Genomic DNA, 21,130 nt, shown 5'->3' on the forward strand with positions numbered 1-21,130 from the left:
GCAAGCTTCTTAGCCTCGTAAATTGTTTCCCTTTCCTAATACCGGACACAGGGCCGTGTTTCTTTTCAGGACAAGAGGGGTTATAAACTGTTTGAAGTTCATCAGCACGGTGAAGTTTTATTGTATTGCCGGTCCCTAAGATTTACACCCTGAAAGAGAAGCCGGCAGCCAGGCAGACTCCCTCCTTACCTCCGAGTTTCCACGCCGGACGCACGTGGCCAAGCGGACACTTTGCCTTCGGGAGCAGGGAGGGAGGGAGCCGGGTCCGACCGACTCTCCCTCACTGGCTCAGGTAAGTCTCTCAAGTCTAAGAGGCCTCTAATAGTTGTGGTCACTTGCCGACTGAACCAACCTGTGAGGATATGCGAAGTGACTTTGTAGAGGTGGAGGAGAGTGGGAGGCAAGGCTGTACTCAGACTAGAGGATTAGGAAAAAGCAAACTTGTTCTCTGCCTGTCCAAGCCAGGTCCCCAACATCTCCACTTCTTTGTAAATGCTGAAAAAAGGTGGCCTACCTGGGGCTGTTAAGCCGCTGTGGAAGCAGAGTTCCAGCCTATTTCAGCAGAGCGACTGTCCCAGCGAGCCTTACTGTTTGTGCCTTCTAACGCTGACTTTCTCCCGTCAATTTTTTTCTCAGTTCTACTTGGCTCCGCTCTCCTGTCTACTCCCCTGTCTCAAGGCTTGGGTTGCCTTAGAATTGGAAGGTTTGATCTCTGAGAGCTGCCTTGGCGTCTGGGTAACCCTGGAGCCCAGGGACTGGCCAGATGGTGAGTGCATGCGAACCTTCCTAGCAGTTTGAAGTTAAGAATCCTTTTCATCTGGGGAGCCCTCCAACCCTGATCTGTGGCGAGAGGCTAAGCAGGTATCTCACAGAGTAGGACCAGGCTTAGAGCTGGGCCCTGGGCCTTCTTTGGTCAGAGTTCTTGGAGTCAGTTCTGGAATTCTGGGTCCAGCACTTCAAATTCCTCATTTACTAGCAGCCGGGGACTCTGTTAGGAAAAAGTAGAAGAAAACAAGTTAAGCTGAGGAAGTGAGTTCTGTGGCCATTTTAGCTCACAGGCTGCCCCGGGAGACCAGCCCCAGTGAGCCCTCGACTTGGAGCTTGAACTGGGACTGCTGAGTGAAGTAGGTAGTTTCGTGTTGTTGGGCCTGGCTTTCTGAACACAACAACACCAAACCACCTGATTCACTGCAGTTACTGCTTCTTGCTTAGCTGGGGGGACCCAGGGGGGTCCTTCAGGACTGGGGTGTTACCCTTGCAAACTAATAAAACAGGCTTCAGGGCCCTTCTCTGGGAATTGTAAAAATGTTCCCTCAAGAAGAAACCTGGGGGATTCTAGGATGTCTCTCTGTCTCTTCACGAGAGAGAGAGAGAGAGAGAGAGAGAGAGAGAGAGAGAGAGAGAGAGAGAGAGAGAGAGAGAATGTGAATATTATTCATCCCTGAGAGTTGCCTTCAAGTGAGGCAGGGGCTGAGCTCTTTTGCTGGTGATGACAGCCAGAGCTTCAAGCCTTTGGGCTGTGGGCTCCTTTCTGCAGCCAGACCTTCCCTGAAAGGTTTCCAACATGGCTACACAGGGTCCTCTGAGTCTTTGTAATCTTTGGGTGATGGGAGTAGGGGGGAGCTATACTTCAGTAAAAGTCTGAAGTTCCTCTAAGGAGATAGTAGGTCCCAATCCCCAAGAGAAAACACTAAGACCATGTCAGTTCTCAGCCTGCAGGTCGTGTCAGGGTCCCTTCTAGGGCCCCCTAGTGGGACAGGACTTCCTGAAGTGTGTGTGTGTGTGTGTGTGTGTGTGTGTGTGTGTGTGTGTGTGTGTGGTGAGGGGTCCTTCTTTTCCCAAATTCTAGCTGGCTCTTTACCCACTGGCTGAGCTGGTCCGTGGGTTCATACAAATCCTGAGGACCATCACCCTCTGGAATAAGGGCCTAACCACAGAAGAGTCTAAGCTGCTAGGTTATTCAGTACAGAGCTTGCTGTTATGGTGGGAGTGGAGCCTGAGCAGGGTAAGGCAGGTTGTCCTCTCTGACCCTAGCCCTTCAAGGCTGCTGCTGGCTCCATGCCCAGCAAAGACGTTCCTAGAAGTGCTGGTGGGAAGAAGGACTTGCCAAGGAATAGGCTAACTTTTGTTCCTAAACCCTTTCCCTGCTTGAGGCAGAGGAAATGTGCAAGGGGCCCATGAAAGAGGCCCTGACCGGATGGGACTCTGGCGCCAGGCTGACTTCGATGTGGGGGTTGAGGGGGGCATTGAACAAGGGGCCTCTGCAATGGCAGAAGGCACAGGGAGATCCACTCCCAGAGCAGAACACAGTCTTTCTACATCTCACTGACCTGATGGGAAAGGACTTTAGACTATATCCTTTGACATCTGCCCTCAGCCAAGGGGGGTCTGGAATGTTCCTGCTGCCTTACCTTGCTTCTTCCAGGGCTTCTTAGAAACCCAACCAGGCAATAAGAGCCTGACCATATTCCCTCCCTTGGTTCCCCACCCTGGCTACCTCCTCCCAGGAAAAGCACTGTAAAAAAATAAAAGAAAAAAAGAAAGAAAGAAAGAGAAAAAAGGGGATTTAAGAGAGAAAGGAGGAAATAAAGTCTTTGGAAAGCAGAGAGTTTTACAACAGCCAAAGGTTTTATGGAAGCAATTGTGTAACAGCTTTCTACCTGCTCAGAACCCTTTCCGCTCCCGCCTGCCTGCCGCCCACTCCGTTTGGTCTCCTTGATGTCTCCTCCCCAAAGGACTCAGTCACCTCCCACTGTCTTGGATACCCAAGAAGGCTGAGAGTTGGTAAGAAGATTCCTCAGGTCCAACGGGGCCACTGACCTCTGACATCCTATGACAGATGTCAGAAGATTTCGTTATTTTCCAATTAGGATCCTTCCTTGGGGTTGTGGAAACCCCCAGGTTTGAGTCCCAGTGGAAAGACTGTAAGACCTGTTGGGAGATTATTTTGGATAAAGGGTGTGGGTTCTGAGATCTTGTTTTCCCCTCCAATGTCTAATGGAACAAGTCTCTTCAAACCTCACTGTATCCCAGAGGAGGTCTGGAGTCTAACCTGGGGCTCAGAAGAAATGTCTTCAGTGCTTAGGGACAGAGGCTGGGGACTTTAACAATTTTGTTGTGTGCAACAGTGTTTTTACCTTCACAGTCACCTGAGGACTGTCCCACTCAGTCGTCTACTTTCCCTTCACACTTGTGCAAGATACAAGTAATAATATATTTCCACCCCTATCTCTTCACCGCCATGAAATAAGTATCACACAGGGCGTGCTATGCTGTCCCTGCCGGTTGGGGCAAGATATGAAGTAAAAAAGATTTCATGGTTTGGATAACGAAAGTCACCAAATTTCATGACCTTTTCTGGGTCAGTTGGGGGCATTTCCTTCGTCTCCCATTAAAATGTTCCAGCAGGACACCGTAATTGAATCCAGCTTTAAGTCACCCACATCTATTGGAAGATGTAATATGAATTTTGCTTGGATGCTAAGAGGCAAGATTTCAAGTGAGTCTTTTAAATTAGCTAATGTTTTATAGCCAAAATTTATACATTAATATCCAGGTTTTGGTCTTCCCTGTAGGTGTATTGATTTTTTAAAAAAATATGCACACTAGTATACTTTAAAAAAAACAGTGACACTATTAACATACATTACTCACAGGGATTATACACATAACCATCTATGAACAATTAGATCTTAAATGCCTATGCCCAGGCACATTTAGTGTTACAGTTGGGAAGATGATTGCATATCCTATAAATGTATGGAGTAGAGCATATTTTGAACACTTACAGAAGTATTGGTTTGAAACAGACACACACAAGACAAAATGCATCTGCTCAAATCTAGCAGGCATCAATATCATTTTAGCTTTATCAATTAAAGACAAACTATTTTCTGTTTTCTCACAGTTTTGCTTTATTTTTTTTCCTCTTGTACTCCCTTTTCAACCCCTAGATTTTCTCTTCTTGCTGACAGAGACACCTTTACCTCCCCCCCCAGCCCCCACCAAAGACTCTCCCAAAGATCAGGCACTTACCCGGCTAGTTGTGGTCAGTATCAGCCTCTCTTCTTGGCTGCCCTGGGCCCCAGCGTGGCCCAGAGGCTTTGCCTTCCTATTTTCTAGCTTTTGGTTTTTTGATTTTTTTCTTCATGCTGCCAGCCACTAGCCCCAGCTGTGTTCAGCCCCAGGGTAAAAAATGACAAGAGGCAGCAGGGAATATAGTGTTGGCGGAGGGCTGCGGAGTAGTTTTGCTCTCTGGACAGAGTGACCTCACTGTAGTGTTACTTTTGTTAAGTTTCTTTAGGCTCTGGATCCCAGGGGCCACAATTCTGTGTTCTGTGTTCCAGCATGGTGGATACCACTGCTTAGGAAGGGAAAAGGGATTTAAGGGGTTCACCGGATCACCTAGCATTTCAGCAAAGGGGCACCCACCCTGATTACCATTTTGTCCTTTGCCTCTGTTGAAGTTGAGCTCCAGTTTGAGGCAGCAATCCTTCCTGGAAAGCTTGGTAACAAGGGTGAGAATCCTTGCTGCTGCTGTTGCTGCATCTTCCCCTGGAGGGGGTGAGATAGGGTATATACCCCAGGGATGAGGGGAAAAGTTCATTCTCTTCTGTAATCACCTCTCCAGAGAAGACAAGCTTCCCAAACCTGTCTCTTCCACATTGTGTGTCTCCCCCAAGGCCTCCAGTGTCTTCAGCAAAAACCAAAACTATTTCTTACTTAGCAAAGAGGCCTAGATCTGCTCTTCACCCATCAGTGACTCCATAAGGGATTAAGGACAGCTCCCTAGGCGGTTACAACCCACAAATATGAATTTAAATGGATAATCTCCCTCTTACACAAGGGAAGGCACAAGCCAGGGACCCAAAGGTTCTTCCTCTGACTCTCTCTAAACTAAATGAGCCCCCTTGGCTTCTCCCTCCTTCTGAGGAGTCTCCAGCAATGCCCAGGAGAGGAATGGGAACCAGGAGGGCAGCAGGCACAGCCCAGCGCCTACACAGCCTGGGTCTTAAAAACACCCTTGCACCATCACTTTACCATAAATAAAAATGCCCCGGCCCACAGTTCACATGTCCGTTTGGGCCCTAATTTATATACTACAGAAAATCATATACCCACCTCGACATGCTTCATAACGCTGTTATTTATGGCTGAGGAGGGGATTTTTTTTGCCTGAAGACTATATTTATTACGGGTAAAACGGATGGCAGATTTCATACGACTAGCAAAGCAGGAACAGGTGCTTTTTCCTAACTATGATTCATTCGCTTCAGGCCCAGCTTCTTGTTGGCAGGTCCGGGAAGCTCTCTTGACTTTTCCAAGCATCCAACCGCTACTTAGAAGAATTTGCATCGGATGTTTGTTTCCCCATTTGGATACTAAGGGGGAAAAAAAAAAAAAACAGATCTTCACGCTGTTTGGTTCCGGATCTGCTGGGCTGTCGCTCTCCAAGAGCGTGGGTGGAATTGAAGGGGCCGGCTGGGCGCCCGCATTGATCTTTAAAAAATCATTTTGAAATCGCCATAATGCGAAGAAATATGGCGCTTCGGTCTCGTATTTCACACGTAATGACACGAGATGGCTTCATTTGGAAAGACAAGCGGGCGGGACTGTGTGTGTGGACTGTGTGTGTGCTCGCGGAGGTGATCCGCAGCCTTCTACTGGGCAGAAGGGGTACTGGCTAAAAACATATAACCCCAAGTTAGAACGGTTCCACTTTTTCTAAAGGGAGGGGAGGATAAGGAGGGGGCCATGGCTCCTGGAGCAGTCTGCCTAACGGTCCAGACTCCGAGAACAGCCAAGAAATCTGTCTCTACAACTAACCAAGTCTGTCTAAGGCCGAGCCTCCCAGAGCTCCACACCGGGGGAGGTGCCTGCACCTAGGCAGAGGCTGTGGAAGCAGGAGCTGGGAGAGCCGCCAGGAAACCAGCCAGTGGCCTCGGGGGAGTCCCTGCGCAGGGCCGCAGAATAGCTGCTAATAAAATGCACTATTTGTGGTCTCCACGAGAGGATTGTAGAGGGGAAGGCGGCGGGTGGGGGAAACGGACTGATGCGGGGGACTCCTCTGTACTTGCTACTGCCCTATGTCGGTATTTGGACGTTTTCCAGAGCGACAATTCCGGGTGAAAAGCGCTGGGGAAAAGCGCTGGAGTGTTGAGAATTTAGCCTCTTTCCCTTTTTGGATGGAAAGGAAGGTCACCCGGTGTTCCTTACTGTGCTGTTTGGGGACCTTCTCCCCCCTCTCCAGAGTTCCTTTAATCATTCCTCATTAATTCATTTCATCATTAGCCCCCTCATCTGGACAGTTTTAAGGGTCTCAGATTCTGAATGAAGGACAAGAAATGGCCGTGGACCCAGCGCTTCACAAAGGCCCAAGACAAATTTTGAGGAGTTAAATAAGACTGGTTAGTCGCCTGGAACTCTTTTTCGTAGACTAGTTCCAGGGCCTGGTGTGTCCTTTTGGCCTTAGGCAGGCTATAATTTCAGGACAGATAATGATTCTTTGGACACTGGTCCCACCGAGTTCCCCCTTTGCCTCTCTCAGCTGCTAAAGGATCAAGAGAAGAGCCCAGTCCCGTAAATCTCCCCAAATTGTGCCCTGAACCCCTCCAAAGAGGATAACTGTCCTATAAAACCCCCAACTTCTTTCCCATCCTTTTACTTCATCTCCTGTGGGTCGCTGTACTGCTGTTGTTTAATAAACATCTCTGTCAAGGGGACAGAGGACAGGAAATGAGGGCCCGCGGGGTGGAGGTGGAGGTGTTGGGGGGGGGCGGGTGACAAGACTACCTCCTCTTTAATTACCCTGTCGGGCCTCTCCCGCTGCTCTGAGGCTGGGGCGCTCTTCCTCCCAGTATGCTGGTCTTCCCTCCCCTCTCTCTCCAACCCGCCTGGGGAGAGGGCTCCTCAGCCTGCGTCCCTCCAGAGGCAGCCCGCTGCTTGCCTCCGCCTCTCCTCCGCCCCCATCGCCCTATGTTGAGAACCCCCCTTCCTGTAAAAGCGGGAGGGGCCCCGGGCGGCCCAGCAGCTCAGGCTGAGGTTACGTGGCCGCCGGAGCCCTGACGTGATAGCACATTGCATCAGCATAAAACAATCCATCCTGGATATGGAATGCGGTGAGGACGGATGACAGCGCGAGCGCAGCCCCCTCGCCGGATTGATTTATGTCGGAGCTGACGCTTTATCAGGCAGTCCGCAAAACTTTGACCAATCATTTTGCAAGGAGCTCCGAGCCGGGCTGCTCCACTGTACTTTGTTGGCTGAGAAGTTGAGCAGGGGGTGGGGGTGGGAGGGTGGGGGTCTGGGGGGGTCGCGTCCGAAAGCCCTCTGCACCCGGTCCGTGTGCCACCTTTCCCTGCTTGGGCGCCACGGCGCGAGCGCTTCCCTTCCCCCTGCGAGCGCGCGGATAATGTCTGAGAATGTCCATTTCTGGGACGCTTAGCAGCTATTATGTCGACTCGATCATAAGTCACGAGAGCGAGGACGCGCCTCCAGCCAAGTTTCCTTCGGGCCAGTACGCGAACCCGCGGCAGCCGGGCCACGCCGAGCACCTGGACTTCCCCTCGTGCAGCTTCCAGCCCAAAGCTCCGGTGTTCGGCGCCTCCTGGGCGCCGCTGAGCCCGCACGCTTCGGGGAGCCTGCCGTCGGTCTACCACCCCTACCTGCAGCCCCAGGGCGCGCCGGCGGCCGAGAGCAGGTACCTCCGTACCTGGCTAGAGCCGGCTCCCCGCGCCGAGGCCGCCCCGGGGCAGGGCCAGGCGGCCGTGAAGGCGGAGCCGCTGCTGGGCGCGCCCGGGGAGCTGCTTAAACAGGGCACGCCCGAGTACAGTTTGGAAACTTCGGCGGGCAGGGAGGCTGTCCTGTCTAATCAAAGAGCCGGCTACGGGGACAATAAAATTTGCGAAGGAAGCGAGGACAAAGAGAGGCCGGATCAAAGTAAGTTATAAAAAAAAAAGTGAGGAAATCCCCCCCAGGGCTGCAGTCCAGGCCGGGGGAGGGGAGGGGAGAGGCCATAAACCGGACAATGTAAAGGGACAGCGCGCCTGGGGCCGCAGGGCTAGAGGGGGTGGAGGGAAGAGGAAGGAAGGGACCGGGAAAGGAAAAAGCTGGGTGTCCAGGAGGCTGGGTGTCCACTGAGGCTGCCCTTCACCCTTTTAGTAGTGCAGGGACTGAGACTCAGGACCAAGTCTCTCTATCCCATCTTCCTTCTTCTCCAGGCTGGGGCTGGAAACAAGGAAAGGGACCTGCGACAGTCCAGTGAGGAACTGTAGGGGGCCGGGCCGACGGCCAGCGCGGCCGGCCGGGAGCCCGCGCGGGCACGGGGCCGAAGCGCACCCGGCAGAGCCGCCTGCGCCACGCGCAGATCGTCCCCACCGGCCAAGGGGAAGGGGGAGGGGGCTCATTAGGATTTTATTTGCGAGCAACAGCTTGGCGGAGAATTGTTCCTAGCAGATCTCACGCAGTAGCCGCGTCCGGTCGGCAGCAGGCGCCGGGAGGGGCGGGGGAAGCCCAGGAAGCAGTGACGGAGCCCCCTCCCCAGTGCGCCGGCCCCTCCCCGGGAGCCTTCCCTCGGGGTCCCCCGCCCTTCTAGGGCATCCTGCACAGGGTGGCCCGTTTCTCCTCCTGCGGTTCCCGCTGATCTCCGCGGGGCTTCTGAGAACTAGCCGGGCAGTCCACCTCTTGGAGAGTCTAGGCATCATTTGCTAAAGACAGGGCCTCCCTCTAGAAAGGAGGAGAAGACACCCGAAGGGACCTGGGGGAGGGAGGGGGAGGACTGCGCAGGGGCGGAGAACTCTACCCTTGGTGGAGTTTCTTACCACCTCCCACTCCTAAAAGCACCCTTGCTAAAATAAATCCCCAAGTGCTGCTGGCTGAGAGGAGAGGAGGCTTACTTTTTTTGTTTGCTTTTATGAATGGAGAAGACAAACTGGTTAGGGGCACGCTCTTGGTCCCAAACAAAACCGGACAAACTGCAGGTCAACTCCTCACCTCTTTCTCCTCTGGGCACATAGTTTGGTCCTTGCATCTCCCTATCAGATGTCCCACCAACAGAGTGGCCAATGGGTCTTCTGGGGGCATGTTTGCCCTCTGAAAAGCAAGGAGAGACACTACTCCCCCGTGACCCTTGTGGTCCCCTCATACCTCCAACTTGCCAGGTTGAATCATTAGGAGTTTATATCCCAAAACAGCTCTTCCCAAACCTCCAGCAAACACCCAAACAGACCCCCTCACCCCATGGCCCCAAACTCTCAGCCTGGAAGGCCCATTATTGTAAGGCAGCCATTTGGCTAGGATCAATTATTAACAGTTTTTTTTCCTCTTTCATATTTAATGAAAGAGGAAAAGGCTGCGGGTCCCATCCCAGGCAATCACATTAAGGGAATAGCGCTGCAAATTGGTAAGACACGCTACTTAGTGTAGAATTGAAGTGAATTTAAAAACATATACATATACATAGATATTCAGAGCTTTTCATTTGGGGGAAGCTGGTGGAGTGCATCTTACTTGGAATTGGCTCCGCTTTGGGGAAGCGGGCAACTTTCCTGAGTCCTGAGGTCTAGGGAGAGATGCTGGATAGAAAAAGAAAAAGAAAAAAACAAAAACAAAAACGCTGTATATGTTATTTGCTCTTTGTGCCCCTTTCCACTCAATTACACTTTTCTCTGCCTCTCCACTGGGTCAGCTAAAAGGGTTGGTGTGCTGTGAGGGGCTTTCTGCTATCCTGCCTCATTTCTGCTTCCCCACCTTGGAGCTGGAGCAATTTTGCTTCCCAGTCTCCCTGAACTTGTGTTAACCAAACTGAGCTGAGTAGCAGAAAGGAAGAGGCTATTGCCACCATAAGTTATCTGGAAGCCCTGGGGCTCCCCATCCATGGGCTGCAATTGATAAATGGTTGCAATTGGGTCGCTTGTGAGTTGGAGTGTGCTGGGTGTTCGTGGCTGTAAATGCAGGCTCTTATTTGTGGGGTGTGATGGGGAGGGCTGTCTACCCAGACTCACATGTCTGCTGCCTAGGCCCTGGGCTGAAAGAGAGCTTTCTAAGCAGGGTTCGCTGGAACTGGACTGAAGCATCAAGAGATCTCTTGGCTGTGGCTGAACAGAATTTCACTCCTTACCACTTCTTCCCCCCTTCCCCTGAAAGCTAGAGCCAAGGAACCCTTCAGGTCATCCACCTTTAGCTGGTGGTGTGATTCCAGCTCTACTGAGCTCCTCTGATCTGAGTCCAGGTCTGTTTGGACACAAATAGAGGAAGGCTGAGATGCCTGGAGCAGTCCAAGCTTTGGAGATGCTTAGGTAGTTGAGCAGCATCCCCTTCAAAGTACTATTCCCTTGGAGCTGTCCATATTCCTTCCTCCTGGCCCAGTTAGAGATACTTTCTGAGGTCTTGGAGGCCCGGGTGTCTTTCTCCAATGCCAGACGGGGAATGGATGTGAGCACACATACCTTCTTGGTCTGGGGCCCTCCACTCCCTTCCTCTCTTTGATTCTATCGCTACTTCTCTTTCAGCCAACCCCTCTGCCAACTGGCTGCACGCCCGCTCTTCCCGGAAAAAGCGCTGTCCCTACACCAAATACCAGACGCTGGAGCTAGAGAAGGAGTTTCTATTCAATATGTACCTCACCAGGGACCGCAGGCACGAAGTGGCCAGACTCCTCAATCTGAGTGAGAGACAAGTCAAAATCTGGTTTCAGAACCGGCGGATGAAAATGAAGAAGATGAATAAGGAGCAGGGCAAAGAGTAAAGATGACCCCACCTCTCCCCAGCTCACTCTTACTATTTATGTGTTGGCTGGAAAAGCCACTGCTGTCTGGGTTGTACCCAAGTGAGTGGGGAAGGGTATCTCCTCTTTAAAGCCCCTCATCTGCACCTGGAGCCCGGCTCCTCTCCTTTGCCTCTCTCTCTCTCTCTCTCTCTCTCTCTCTCTCTCTCTCTCTCTCTCTCTCTCTCTCCCCCCACTCCCCTGGTGTTAAGAGGAAGTTCTGTTAAGTTAGAAGCTAGCTATCCTTGGTTCCTAGAAAAGTGATAAGCCTCACTGGAGGAGAGAGAACCCTAGTCAAGCTCCTAGCATCTCCCTCCCCCCACCCTACCCCCTGCTAATTTTTCTGCAAAACCCCATTCCCTCTCTTCCAGTCTGCCTGTTCCCTCCTTGCAACCTAGCCAGACGACACCCAGGTCCAGTTTAACTGCACACACCCCAGCAAATGCCCACAGACATGAAGTTTGGAGTCCACCCTGATAGTGGAGAAATTGCTCACCAAACCCAGCAGGGCAGCCCTCAGATCAGGTTCATTTATCTGATCCAAACACACACCAGGAAGATGTCTAGAGATGCCCTCAGTGAGGCACTGCAGCCCAAAGTCTCAGCATCCCAATGTGTATCCCTATGGAATTGCCAGCTATACTCCGTACCTGGTGAGGCCTGTGGGCAGATGTGGCCAACCCTGTCCCCAAGCTGTTGTGAGCTAGAAAGGGCAAGAAAAGCAGGGTTCTATGAAGGTACCTTTAGTGGGGTCCCCTCGTATATTTTCCTGCAGGAAGTGTTTAATTCTGCATGTTTTCATCTTCTTCCAACTAAAGGAGGTCAACTTGTGTGTGTGTGTGGGGGGGTCATAGAACCTTGACAATGCTATTTCTCCGTTCATGCATTCCCACCCACCCCCCCTTGACAGAATGTAGCTTTTCTTGCTGACCACAGTCTTGGATTCCTCTCCATTCCCTCCAACTCTGAAATAAACCCCCCTTCCCAACAAACCCATCTTGTACCAGCAAGACAAGTCCCCCATTGTAGAAAAAAAAAAGTCCCTTTCCTCTCTGCTAGGTCCACCCCACCATAGAGAAGGCCGGGTCAGGAGAGTCTGAAAATGTATTGTGAATCAATTCCCCAGCTCCCTTCCAGGGTAGGCAGTCAGGGCAAGTGCCTCAGCAAGAAGGGCTGGTGGGTGTCTCTCCATTTCACTAGCTTTCCTGACCCAGGAAGAAGAGAACCCTTTGACATCCAGCCAGAGGGCCAAAGGAAGACTCCCCCAAAGCTCAGAGTGGGGACTTCACCTCCACCTCCTGCAAAGTACACTGCTGGGTCCGTCCTGCTGCTGATGCATGGGTCCACTTCTGCCAAACAGGCCAGTGTGCGAAGGAAAGAGGCAAACATCCAGCCTTCCCATCGGGCAGAGAGGCAAATCCTCTGCTTCTCCGGCTCTCCCTGCTTCTCAATCCCTTCCACCCGTGGACTTTTGTTCCCGCTTGTGGACTTTTGTTCCCGCTTCTCCTGACTGCAAAGAGGTCATTCTAGTAGAACTTTGAATTTTATTTTATAATTTTATTTTATTTTATGTTTTTTGCTTTGTCAGTGGCTGTGGTGAAGTTGTGCTTGTGTTTTGTGATTTCTTTGGCAGCGATTTTTCAGTTGTTGCTTATAAGGGAGGGCTGAGGGTGGGAGTGGGGAGGGCAGGGGGCCTAGAGCTCTAATTGTTTGTTTTGGAAGAAAAAGAAAAAACAACAACAAAAAAATATATATCACTCTAGAAAACCTCTCCTGCGTTTTATTCTGTGTTGCTTTCTCTTCTCTCTGGTCATTAAGCAAAGAGTCCAGTTGCTAATAACAGGGCTTCAAACAAAGACAAGTTAATGTCCACAGCCACGGGCTTTCTCCTTTGACCTTTCAGAGCCTTCTACCTGCTCTGGTGGTGCTGACACCTGGTGGGTACCCAAGTTCCAAGTTCCAAACTGAGCAGGGCCCTTTCGGTAGAACCAGGAGAGTGGACGAAAAAACAACCTCCATCGTCTTTTGGAGTAGAGTCTCCCTATAGCAAGGGGTCTTCACCTAGACAAAGTTGTTCTGGAGACTTCCCCCACTAACTCAGGGAAAGAAAAGCTTGGCTTGTAGCTCCTGGAGGCGCAGCATCTCTCAACTAACCCCTTCAAAACACCCTGCAAGGAGAAAGTTGGTAGCTTTTTTCCTGCTATTGCCTGGAGGACGGTGGTTGAGTGTAGGAGACCCAGAGCAGGGAGAAAGCTCAAATAGTTGAAACTCAAGATTCTTTGTCGACTCCCTCCCCGACCCCCCCAACACCCCCCCCCCCGCGCCGCCCCATCTAGGGCTCATAGGGCAGCAGCCTTGGTCTGAGGCTTGCTGAGTTTGGAGGGTTGAGATCAGGGAGTGTGACAGTTCTCAAAAGAAAGCCACCGGAGTGTGGAACCCAAACGTTTCAGAAGTGGGAAATAATTCCTTTTCAAACGCACCCCCGCCCTCCCCCCCGCAAATTACACTTGGTTTCAAGAGTCATCTTTCCCGCTCCTCTCACACTGCGGTGTCCCCGCCAGAGCCTGTCGTGAGGTCGTGGAAGCCCTGTTTTTTCTTATTCAGTCGTGAGGATCCGGCTGCTGCCGGCCTGCAGCTCTGCCGCTGACCTCGCGCAAGCTTCTCATCTGCTGCCCACGCCACAGCCACACTGCAGCGGAGACACTGTGGGTTGGGGTGGAGGTGGGGACAAAGGCTAACCGGAGGGAAAGGAAGAAGCCCTGCCAAGGCGGGCCCTACCCTTCTCTAACGAAAGGGCAAGGGGATCGGAGAAACAGGAGGCAAGACACGGAGAAACTCCTGGTACCGCAGCGGGAACAGGCGGCCTGCCAGGAGGGTTATGTTAAAGATGGAAAATTAATCTGGCTTTACAGCTGGTGTAGACTGGGCTGTTTCTCCATCCTTGGCTCTCCAGGCTCTGCCGGCTGCAGAGAATGAGCGAAGGAAGCCAGTTTCTGCCAAAAGGAAACATAAAAAGCGAGGCTGGAGACTGGGCCGCTGCAGGATTGGAGGCGAGGGCGTCTGGAGTTGCCTCTGGCAGCGGCGTCTGGGTCCCCAGCTCGGGGGTGGCTTCTTTCAAGACAAACAAAGGCGAAGGTGCAGAGGCTGGGAAGCTGGAGATGAGGAAATCAATTGTCATAAAAGAGAGATTCAGAGAGAGAGAGAGAGAGAGAGAGAGAGAGAGAGAGAGAGAGAGCAAGAGAGTGTGAGGGAGAGAGAAGCTAGGAGAGGAATTCAATGCCGTGTGTGCAGCAATAAAAGAATATGACCGCTATAAAAGTTTATAGGGTATAAATTTCTGAAGGTTAAGAAACTAAACAGCAGCAAAGCAAACAGTGAGGGGAAACTTTCCGGAGATGGGCCTCAGATGAGCCCGGGCTCCGGATCTGGTGGGAGAATGGGTACGGAGCCCCCACCCTCACCCTCAACTCTCTTGCACCCAGGTCTGGGGCTTGGAGTCTGGAACTTGGGAATCAGGGGCAGTGGAGTGAGTTTCCCCTGAGGGTAAAAAGTAAAGAAGCTAGCAGCTGGGAGGAAGAACGCTTTGTTGTCCCCTAAAGCTTCAGCAATTGAAATTCTGACTGTTGTCTTTGTTCTTTACACCCCCCCCAACCGCCAGCCATAAATAAGAAACCTTTGCACACGCGGACACACACACACACACACACACACACACACATGGACACGGACACACGGACACGCACAGGGTCCAGCAGGGCCAGATGTAGGGGAGAGTAGCCTCTTGATCCTTTTTCTATTCCGTTCCATCCCCTCAGCCCTTCTCACTTCACACAAAAAGCCCAATTGTTACCCCTCAGCGTGTGAAATAATCGTATAAGGCTTACAACGTGCTGATTTCCTCTTTTACTGACTATAAAGGGTGCAAGGCTTCGTTCAGCATCTACAACAGAAATTAAGGACTGAGAGAATATACAGCTTTTTTCTTTTAGCTTATCTGAACTAGTCCACTAACTGTTTCCTGATTCGTAAGCCTTATTCTTATCTGCTTTCATTTTTCTCCCCCATTTCTAGTAATAATGAAAGTTTAATCGTTTGTCGCCTCCTCTGCTAGTTCTCAGAGAACCTGGCTGAGCAGATAGAAAGGCGTCTTTTTGTACAGTGGCCGCTAGATGGCATCCTTGCTCCATATGAAAATTTCCAGTGCTGCGACTGCGGGCTCCAGCCGCTCTACACAGCACCTTGTTCGGCCCCGTGTCTAGAAACCGAGAGCTACCAAAAGTCATGAGTAATTTGCACACAATAAAAATATAGGGTTTGCTATGGCTCTTTCCCCTAATGTATGTATTTCAATTATAACAGAGCTCCTTTTTTTCCTCCTCAAATGGTTCATTTTCTGAATTTCTCACACCGAGAAAGCAGTTTCCCAGTTGGTGCATTTGATGGAGCGAGAAATGCGTGGGAACCGGGGATAATATTAATAATAAAAAATATAGAAATAATGGACACAAATCAAGGAGGCGAATTGGTTTGAAAAACTGAGATTTTTCCTGTAGTGGGGTGAGAGGAATAAAGTGCAGGCCAGCGTGGAACAGGTGAGAAGGGAGAGCCAAGGGAGAGCCGTGAGACCGCAGGTCTTTTGAAGAGGAAGCTACCCCAGGCTGGCTGCCCACACCTGCTGAAGAGGGAATCCGACATGTCCTCTGGGAGATTTCCAAATTTGGGAGAAATGGGGACCTAGCTTTGGTGAAGAAGATTCGGTGGTCTCCAAGTCGGAGGCACCGCTGCGACAGGACGCTGACTCCAGAGCCTTTGCATGCCAGTCTGGGCTGAGCCAGTGCCTGGTCGCCAAGGCTCCGGGCAGGGTCTCCCTAGGGGTGCGGGATGCGGGATGCGGGATGCGGGATGCGGGATGCGGGGTGCGGGATGCGAGAAGCGGGAAGGTTGCAGCAATTCCTCGGGAGGCTCAGTCAAAATCCTGAGCACCCCCCCCCCCCAATAGCAGTAGAGGCAGGCATGGCGATGGCAAGCAGTCTCGCTTTTCCGTGCTTCCGAACTTCCAGGTGAGAACTGCGGCTTCCTGTGGCGTGCCCCAGCCTCTGCCCTTGGCTTCCTTACTCTGGCAAACCACGCGGAAGCCAGTCCTTCTGGGACGTAGCTGATGGAGGCCTGGACCCAGACAGTTTTCGTTCTGAGGTTGCCTCTCTGACTGCCCACAACCCCTTTGGCTGGTTCCCAGTCCTCACTTTTCTCTCTGTTCGGCCGAACCTCCCTCCAATCTGAACCTCCAAAATGACCCCACAGCCCCCCTACCCCCGTGTAGCTTCTTCTCTTTCCGCAGGACCAGGTGTAAAGAGGCGAGCCTAGTGTCTCCTCAACTTGAGTTTCTCCAATAAATCTGCCCTCCGTTGGGTGTTTATAAATTATCTCCGCGCTCTTTCTTGTTTTTTTTTTTTTCTTCTTATAATAGAAACATTTTCCTTCCATCAGAAATTTCTGGCACGGCGTAGGGATGATTTAGAACAAGCCATTGAATTTCTACCTCACCAATGAGTCCTCAAATCATGACCATAAAATCCCCGCACTTGATAAAATGTTCGCTTTCAGCAACAACTTGACTGTGCTTTAGGTTGCCTCACGGACCCCTCATCCTTGTGGAAAAAAAAAAAAACAAAACAAAACAAAACCCAGAGCCTGGTTCCCTTTCCCTCCCTCGACCCCTCCTCCACGGCTATATTCACTGTACTTTAGATGGCTGACTGAAACCAGTAGGACAGCTCTTTTTGTTTTTGTTTTTGAAACGTGGTCTCATTTTTAAAAACATTCAGGCTCGTGAAACCCCCCCAAAAAAGAAGCACCTTAGAGAAGGAGCAATAGATTTAATTTATTTGTAAAATTGACTCTGCCTTTGTTCTAGAACATTTCTTTCTCCTTCTCTCTGTCTTTTGGGCCCTCATCAGTTCCCTCAGGAAACCATTGGCTCTGCCTGCCACCCTGAGCCTCCTAAGGTCTGACCCCCCAACCGGCCATGTGCCAGGTACACAGAGAAGGGCCTGCTTTTGGAGTGAGGCAGCCAGTCATTTCTGGGTTTGAGGCCTCAGATCTTCAGATGTTCAAGGTTCAACCAAAGGCACCCCAAAAGAGAAAAGGGACAATGGAGACCTCGTTGGCCTTGTATTTCCCAAGTCCCTTCATCCCAAAGTTAGTGCAGGTCTAATGGCCATGGGGACATATACCAATAACAGGTGCCTTTTAAACGCACAGCTTAAAGCCTTTGTCTAGGGCACTGGAGGGCATAAGGCAGCAGTAACCAAGGCCTTGGTGGCCAGCCTCAATCTCCATTACCCGTACCTCTTTTGGTGTGTGGTTGAAGAGGTCACTGCCTATACCTGGAAGTTACGGGTGATTGGCCCCAGAAAGCTGGGTGTCAACTGGACTTGGTTACTGGATGCCAAGGCCCAGGGCACAGGTTTACAGTCACATAAGCTATCAACCTTTGACAGCACCAGACTCTTCCCTCCTAAGTGCTCATTAGGCCAAAGCACCTCCAGAAGACCCCCCCTCTTTCTCTTGCAGCCCCCCCTATGACCGGCAGGTAAAGCTCTCACAAACTGCAGAATTGGCAGCCGCCTGTAGAACTTTGTTCTGCCTGCCTTAGCACTGTCCATTAACCAGAAAGTTTCTTCTTCCCCTCTCAGGCCCTCTCAGATTCCTTTTCCACGGAAAATCTCGAGTGTTTGCTTAATGAGGGAAAGTTATGTGCGTGACCTGGGCGAGGACAGATCTTGGGGTGGTTTGGGGTCTCCTAAGAGCGTCTGGGAGCAGGTGTGTCTGCAAGGGAGAAGGAGGCGAAAATCTCGGGAAAGTCACCGTTTGCTCAGAAAGGGGAAAAAAAATCAACAGCAACCCATAATCGGTCTCATTTCAGCTTAGTCACCCCCACCGTGCTTCAGTCGGGCGGCGGGGGCGATCGAAGCTGCAGTTTTATAGCTGTAGAGGAAAGAACTCGTAAAATGCTAACAGCTTTTATGCTCTGCAGCATAAACAACAACAGACTCCGGCTTTATTGCGTTTTATAGTTTGTTAAAGAGTTTACAGCCGTTTTTTGGGGGGCTGGTTACCCAGCCAATTCCCTCCACACGATAGTTAAACCTTTATCAATAATAAGGAAATTGATCATTAAAGCTTTAAATATGACTACCTCGTTTGTTTGAAAATATGTTTAGGAGAGGAAGCTGTATGATTTGATAACTTGTATTAAAATACCAATTACATTTATAGGACCTTTTAAAACTCGGCGCAATTAAACCGTGTTCTTTTACATTTTTCCGAAGCGACCCTGACATTTAGAAAGACTCCAATTGCCTCGTTAAAATCGCGAAATTAACAGCGTGCCTACGCCAGGCTCAGCGTTGTGGATGTGTGTGTGCGCATGGTGTTTTTCCGTGACTCCCCCACATCAGTCTTTGGGGGTGGTCTGCGAAGGTATTTGATTTGTTGTGAGGCAAGAGATATCTCATTAATGTAGGTAGTTAAACAGATTTAATCCGTATTCGTTCTCTCCCCCCTCCCTCTCCCCCCTCTCCCCCTCTCTCTCCCTGGGTGTTTTTTTTTCCCTTCCCCTCCTTTTTTTTCTGCCCTCTCCTCACTCCCTGGCGCTCTCTCGCTCTAGCTCTCTCTCGCGCTCGCCCTCTCTAGCTCTCACCCTCGCTCTGCGTTCTGTCCGGGAGGAGTACCCGGAAGCCAATAGGATGCGGGGTCTCTAATGGATGCAAATGACGGTGAAAAGACGGGGCAAAATATGAAACAACTCATTTGGAGGGAAGTAAATCACCGAAAACTGTTTATGAACTGGCATCCCTTCTTCGAAATGTAAAGCGAGGACCTCTTTAAGTGGCGGTATATTTTTGTTTGGGGGGTGGGGGGTGGGGGGAGGGCGAGCGAGCCGCGGCTGCCATGCAGGCTTAGACTTTTGCAGGCTTCGCTCTTCTATTCCTGGAAATCACAAAAAGTGTGGCGGCTTCGAGATCTTCTTTTCTTTCTTTTCCTTCCTCCCTTCTTTCTTTTTTTCCCTCCTCCCTTTTCCTCTCCTTTCCTGGCGAGGGTGACTAGGAGCCGGCGAATCCGCGTTTTTTTTCTCTCTCTCTCCCTCCCTTTTCCCCCTCCCCACCCCCTCCCCAACAGCCCCCAACTACAGCCTGCGCCGCCGCCGCCGCCGCCTCAAAATTCAATAAAATGAGCTCTTATTTCGTCAACTCACTGTTCTCCAAATACAAAACCGGGGAGTCCCTGCGCCCCAATTATTATGACTGCGGCTTCGCCCAGGACCTGGGCGGCCGACCCACCGTGGTGTACGGTCCCAGCAGCGGCGGCAGCTTCCAGCACCCTTCGCAAATCCAGGAGTTCTACCACGGGCCATCGTCGCTGTCCACGGCTCCCTACCAGCAGAACCCGTGCGCCGTGGCGTGCCACGGGGACCCGGGCAACTTCTACGGCTACGACCCTCTGCAGCGCCAGAGCCTGTTCGGTGCGCAGGATCCAGACCTGGTGCAGTACGCAGACTGCAAGCTCGCGGCAGCCAGCGGCCTGGGCGAGGAGGCCGAGGGGTCTGAGCAGAGCCCGTCGCCCACACAGCTCTTCCCCTGGATGCGCCCTCAAGGTGAGCTCGCGTCGGACCTGGACCTGACGGGGTGGGAAGGGGCCAGGAGGGTCCCAGGCCGGTCAGCGGGGGAGGGCTGGTGGGCAGTCCCGGAGCATCTTCTGCTCCTAGAGGACTTGCAGGTTCTGTTCCAAACACCTACCTCCTCTCCCTTCCTCCCCACTTTCTTTTCTTCTTTTTTTCCCCTTTTCTTTTTGCTTCCTTTGAAGGGGGGGTCTCTAAGCGAACTTCCTGAATCCATAAACTCCTCACCCTCCTTTACTTTTCTTCTTCAACCCCTTTCCCCTTTTACTGTTTTATGGGGGCTGTGGAGGAAGAGTGGTGGGAGTGGGGGCGCTCAACGTTTGCACTTCTCAATTGCTTTATAGTTTAATTACCCTGAAGAAACTTTTCTTCTGGGGCAGAGGCTCTGGGGGCTTTTCAAGGTGGGTTCGTGGTCCCCACTCTGGCTTTTTATTTTTACTTCCCCCCCCCACCACCACATTCATCCCCTTAAACTTTATGCACTTTTACTATATCTGAACCCCCTATTCTGGGTCTAGTTACCAGAGGAAGGGGCTCCTCCTTTATGAGCCCTGCAGATTCAGGGCTGTCTAGTTCCCCCCTCTCGCCTCCCCTCCCCCGCTGACCGCGTCCTCCGCGCTCCCCCTCCCGCCCCCGCATAAGGGTCCCCTGCCCTTATTATCCTGGTCTCTAGGCTGGTTCACGAATCTTCCAACTCTCTGTCTCTGCCCCCTCCCCCATCCTCCCCTCTGTCTCGTCCTTTCCCCCATTCCCAGCAGCCGCCGGACGCAGGCGAGGCCGCCAGACCTACAGCCGCTACCAGACCCTGGAGCTGGAGAAGGAGTTCCTATTTAATCCCTATCTGACTCGCAAGCGGAGGATCGAGGTATCGCACGCGCTGGGACTGACAGAAAGACAGGTCAAAATCTGGTTCCAGAATCGGAGAATGAAGTGGAAAAAGGAGAACAACAAAGACAAGTTCCCCAGCAGTAAATGCGAGCAGGAGGAGCTGGAGAAAGAGAAGCTGGAGCGGGCGCCAGAGACCGCCGAGCAGGGCGATGCGCAGAAGGGTGACAAAAAGTAGGCTCCAGCTGGGACTGCTCGGGCCCGGACTAGCCCGCACGTCCGCCGGTCCCTCCCGCGACCACGCCGCCGCCGCCCGCCCCCCGCCTCCGAGAGCTCCGGCCCCGCGAGCGGAGCCAGGAGCTGGGCCTCCCACCGCAGCGTCCCCCGCCGCGCCAGTCCCCGCTAGTGGTAGTATCTCGTAATAGCTTCTGTGTGTGAGCTACCGTGGATCTCCTTCCCTTCTCTTGGGGGTCCGAGGGGGAAAAAAAAGAAAAAAGAAAAGGATTTTAAGCAAGGACTCCCTCGTCCTGCGAGGGTGATCGACTGCGGCCTGGCAGAATCCCCTCGCCCCCGCCCCTTGTAAAAAAAAGCCTCCTTGTGCAATGGTCTTTTTCCTTTGAACGTGCTTCTTTGTAATGACCGAGGTACCGATTTCTGCTAAGTTTTCCCAACAACATGAAACTGCCTATTCACGCCGTAATTCTTTCTGTCTCCCTCTCACTTTCTCTCTTTCTCTCTCTCTTTCTCTCACCGTCTCCACATCTTTCCTCGCAACCCCCTCTCCCCGCTGCCCTCCCTAGCTGGCTTTCTCTCTTGCTTCTCTCTTTTCCTCCTGTCCCCCCCCCCGCCCCACTCCCTTTGGT

The 21,130-nt window shown here is 51.8% G+C and overlaps 2 protein-coding genes and 1 non-coding gene across 3 annotated transcripts; all 3 read left to right on the forward strand.

Annotated features, from left to right (window-relative positions):
* The first annotated feature begins 1,115 nt into the window (after positions 1–1,115).
* Mir196c (microRNA 196c) lies at positions 1,116–1,195 on the forward strand. Its single transcript, NR_032269.1, has one exon. It is a non-coding gene; the product is annotated as a microRNA 196c (primary transcript).
* Positions 1,196–7,421: 6,226 nt separating this feature from the next.
* Hoxb9 (homeo box B9) lies at positions 7,422–10,928 on the forward strand. Its single transcript, NM_001100497.1, has 2 exons — positions 7,422–7,938; positions 10,509–10,928. Exons 1-2 carry the CDS (start codon positions 7,422–7,424, stop codon positions 10,742–10,744), a joined length of 753 nt encoding a protein of 250 aa, NP_001093967.1. The 3' UTR covers positions 10,745–10,928.
* Positions 10,929–18,994: 8,066 nt separating this feature from the next.
* On the forward strand, positions 18,995–20,746 carry Hoxb8 (homeo box B8). The gene is made up of 2 exons (NM_001191649.1): positions 18,995–19,418; positions 20,198–20,746. The coding sequence occupies exons 1-2, from the start codon at positions 18,995–18,997 to the stop codon at positions 20,503–20,505; spliced, it is 732 nt and encodes a 243-aa protein (NP_001178578.1). The 3' UTR covers positions 20,506–20,746.
* The last annotated feature ends 384 nt before the right edge of the window (positions 20,747–21,130 follow it).

This window comes from Rattus norvegicus, chromosome 10 (assembly GCF_036323735.1).
Source record: "Rattus norvegicus strain BN/NHsdMcwi chromosome 10, GRCr8, whole genome shotgun sequence".
Lineage (NCBI taxonomy): Eukaryota > Metazoa > Chordata > Mammalia > Rodentia > Muridae > Rattus > Rattus norvegicus.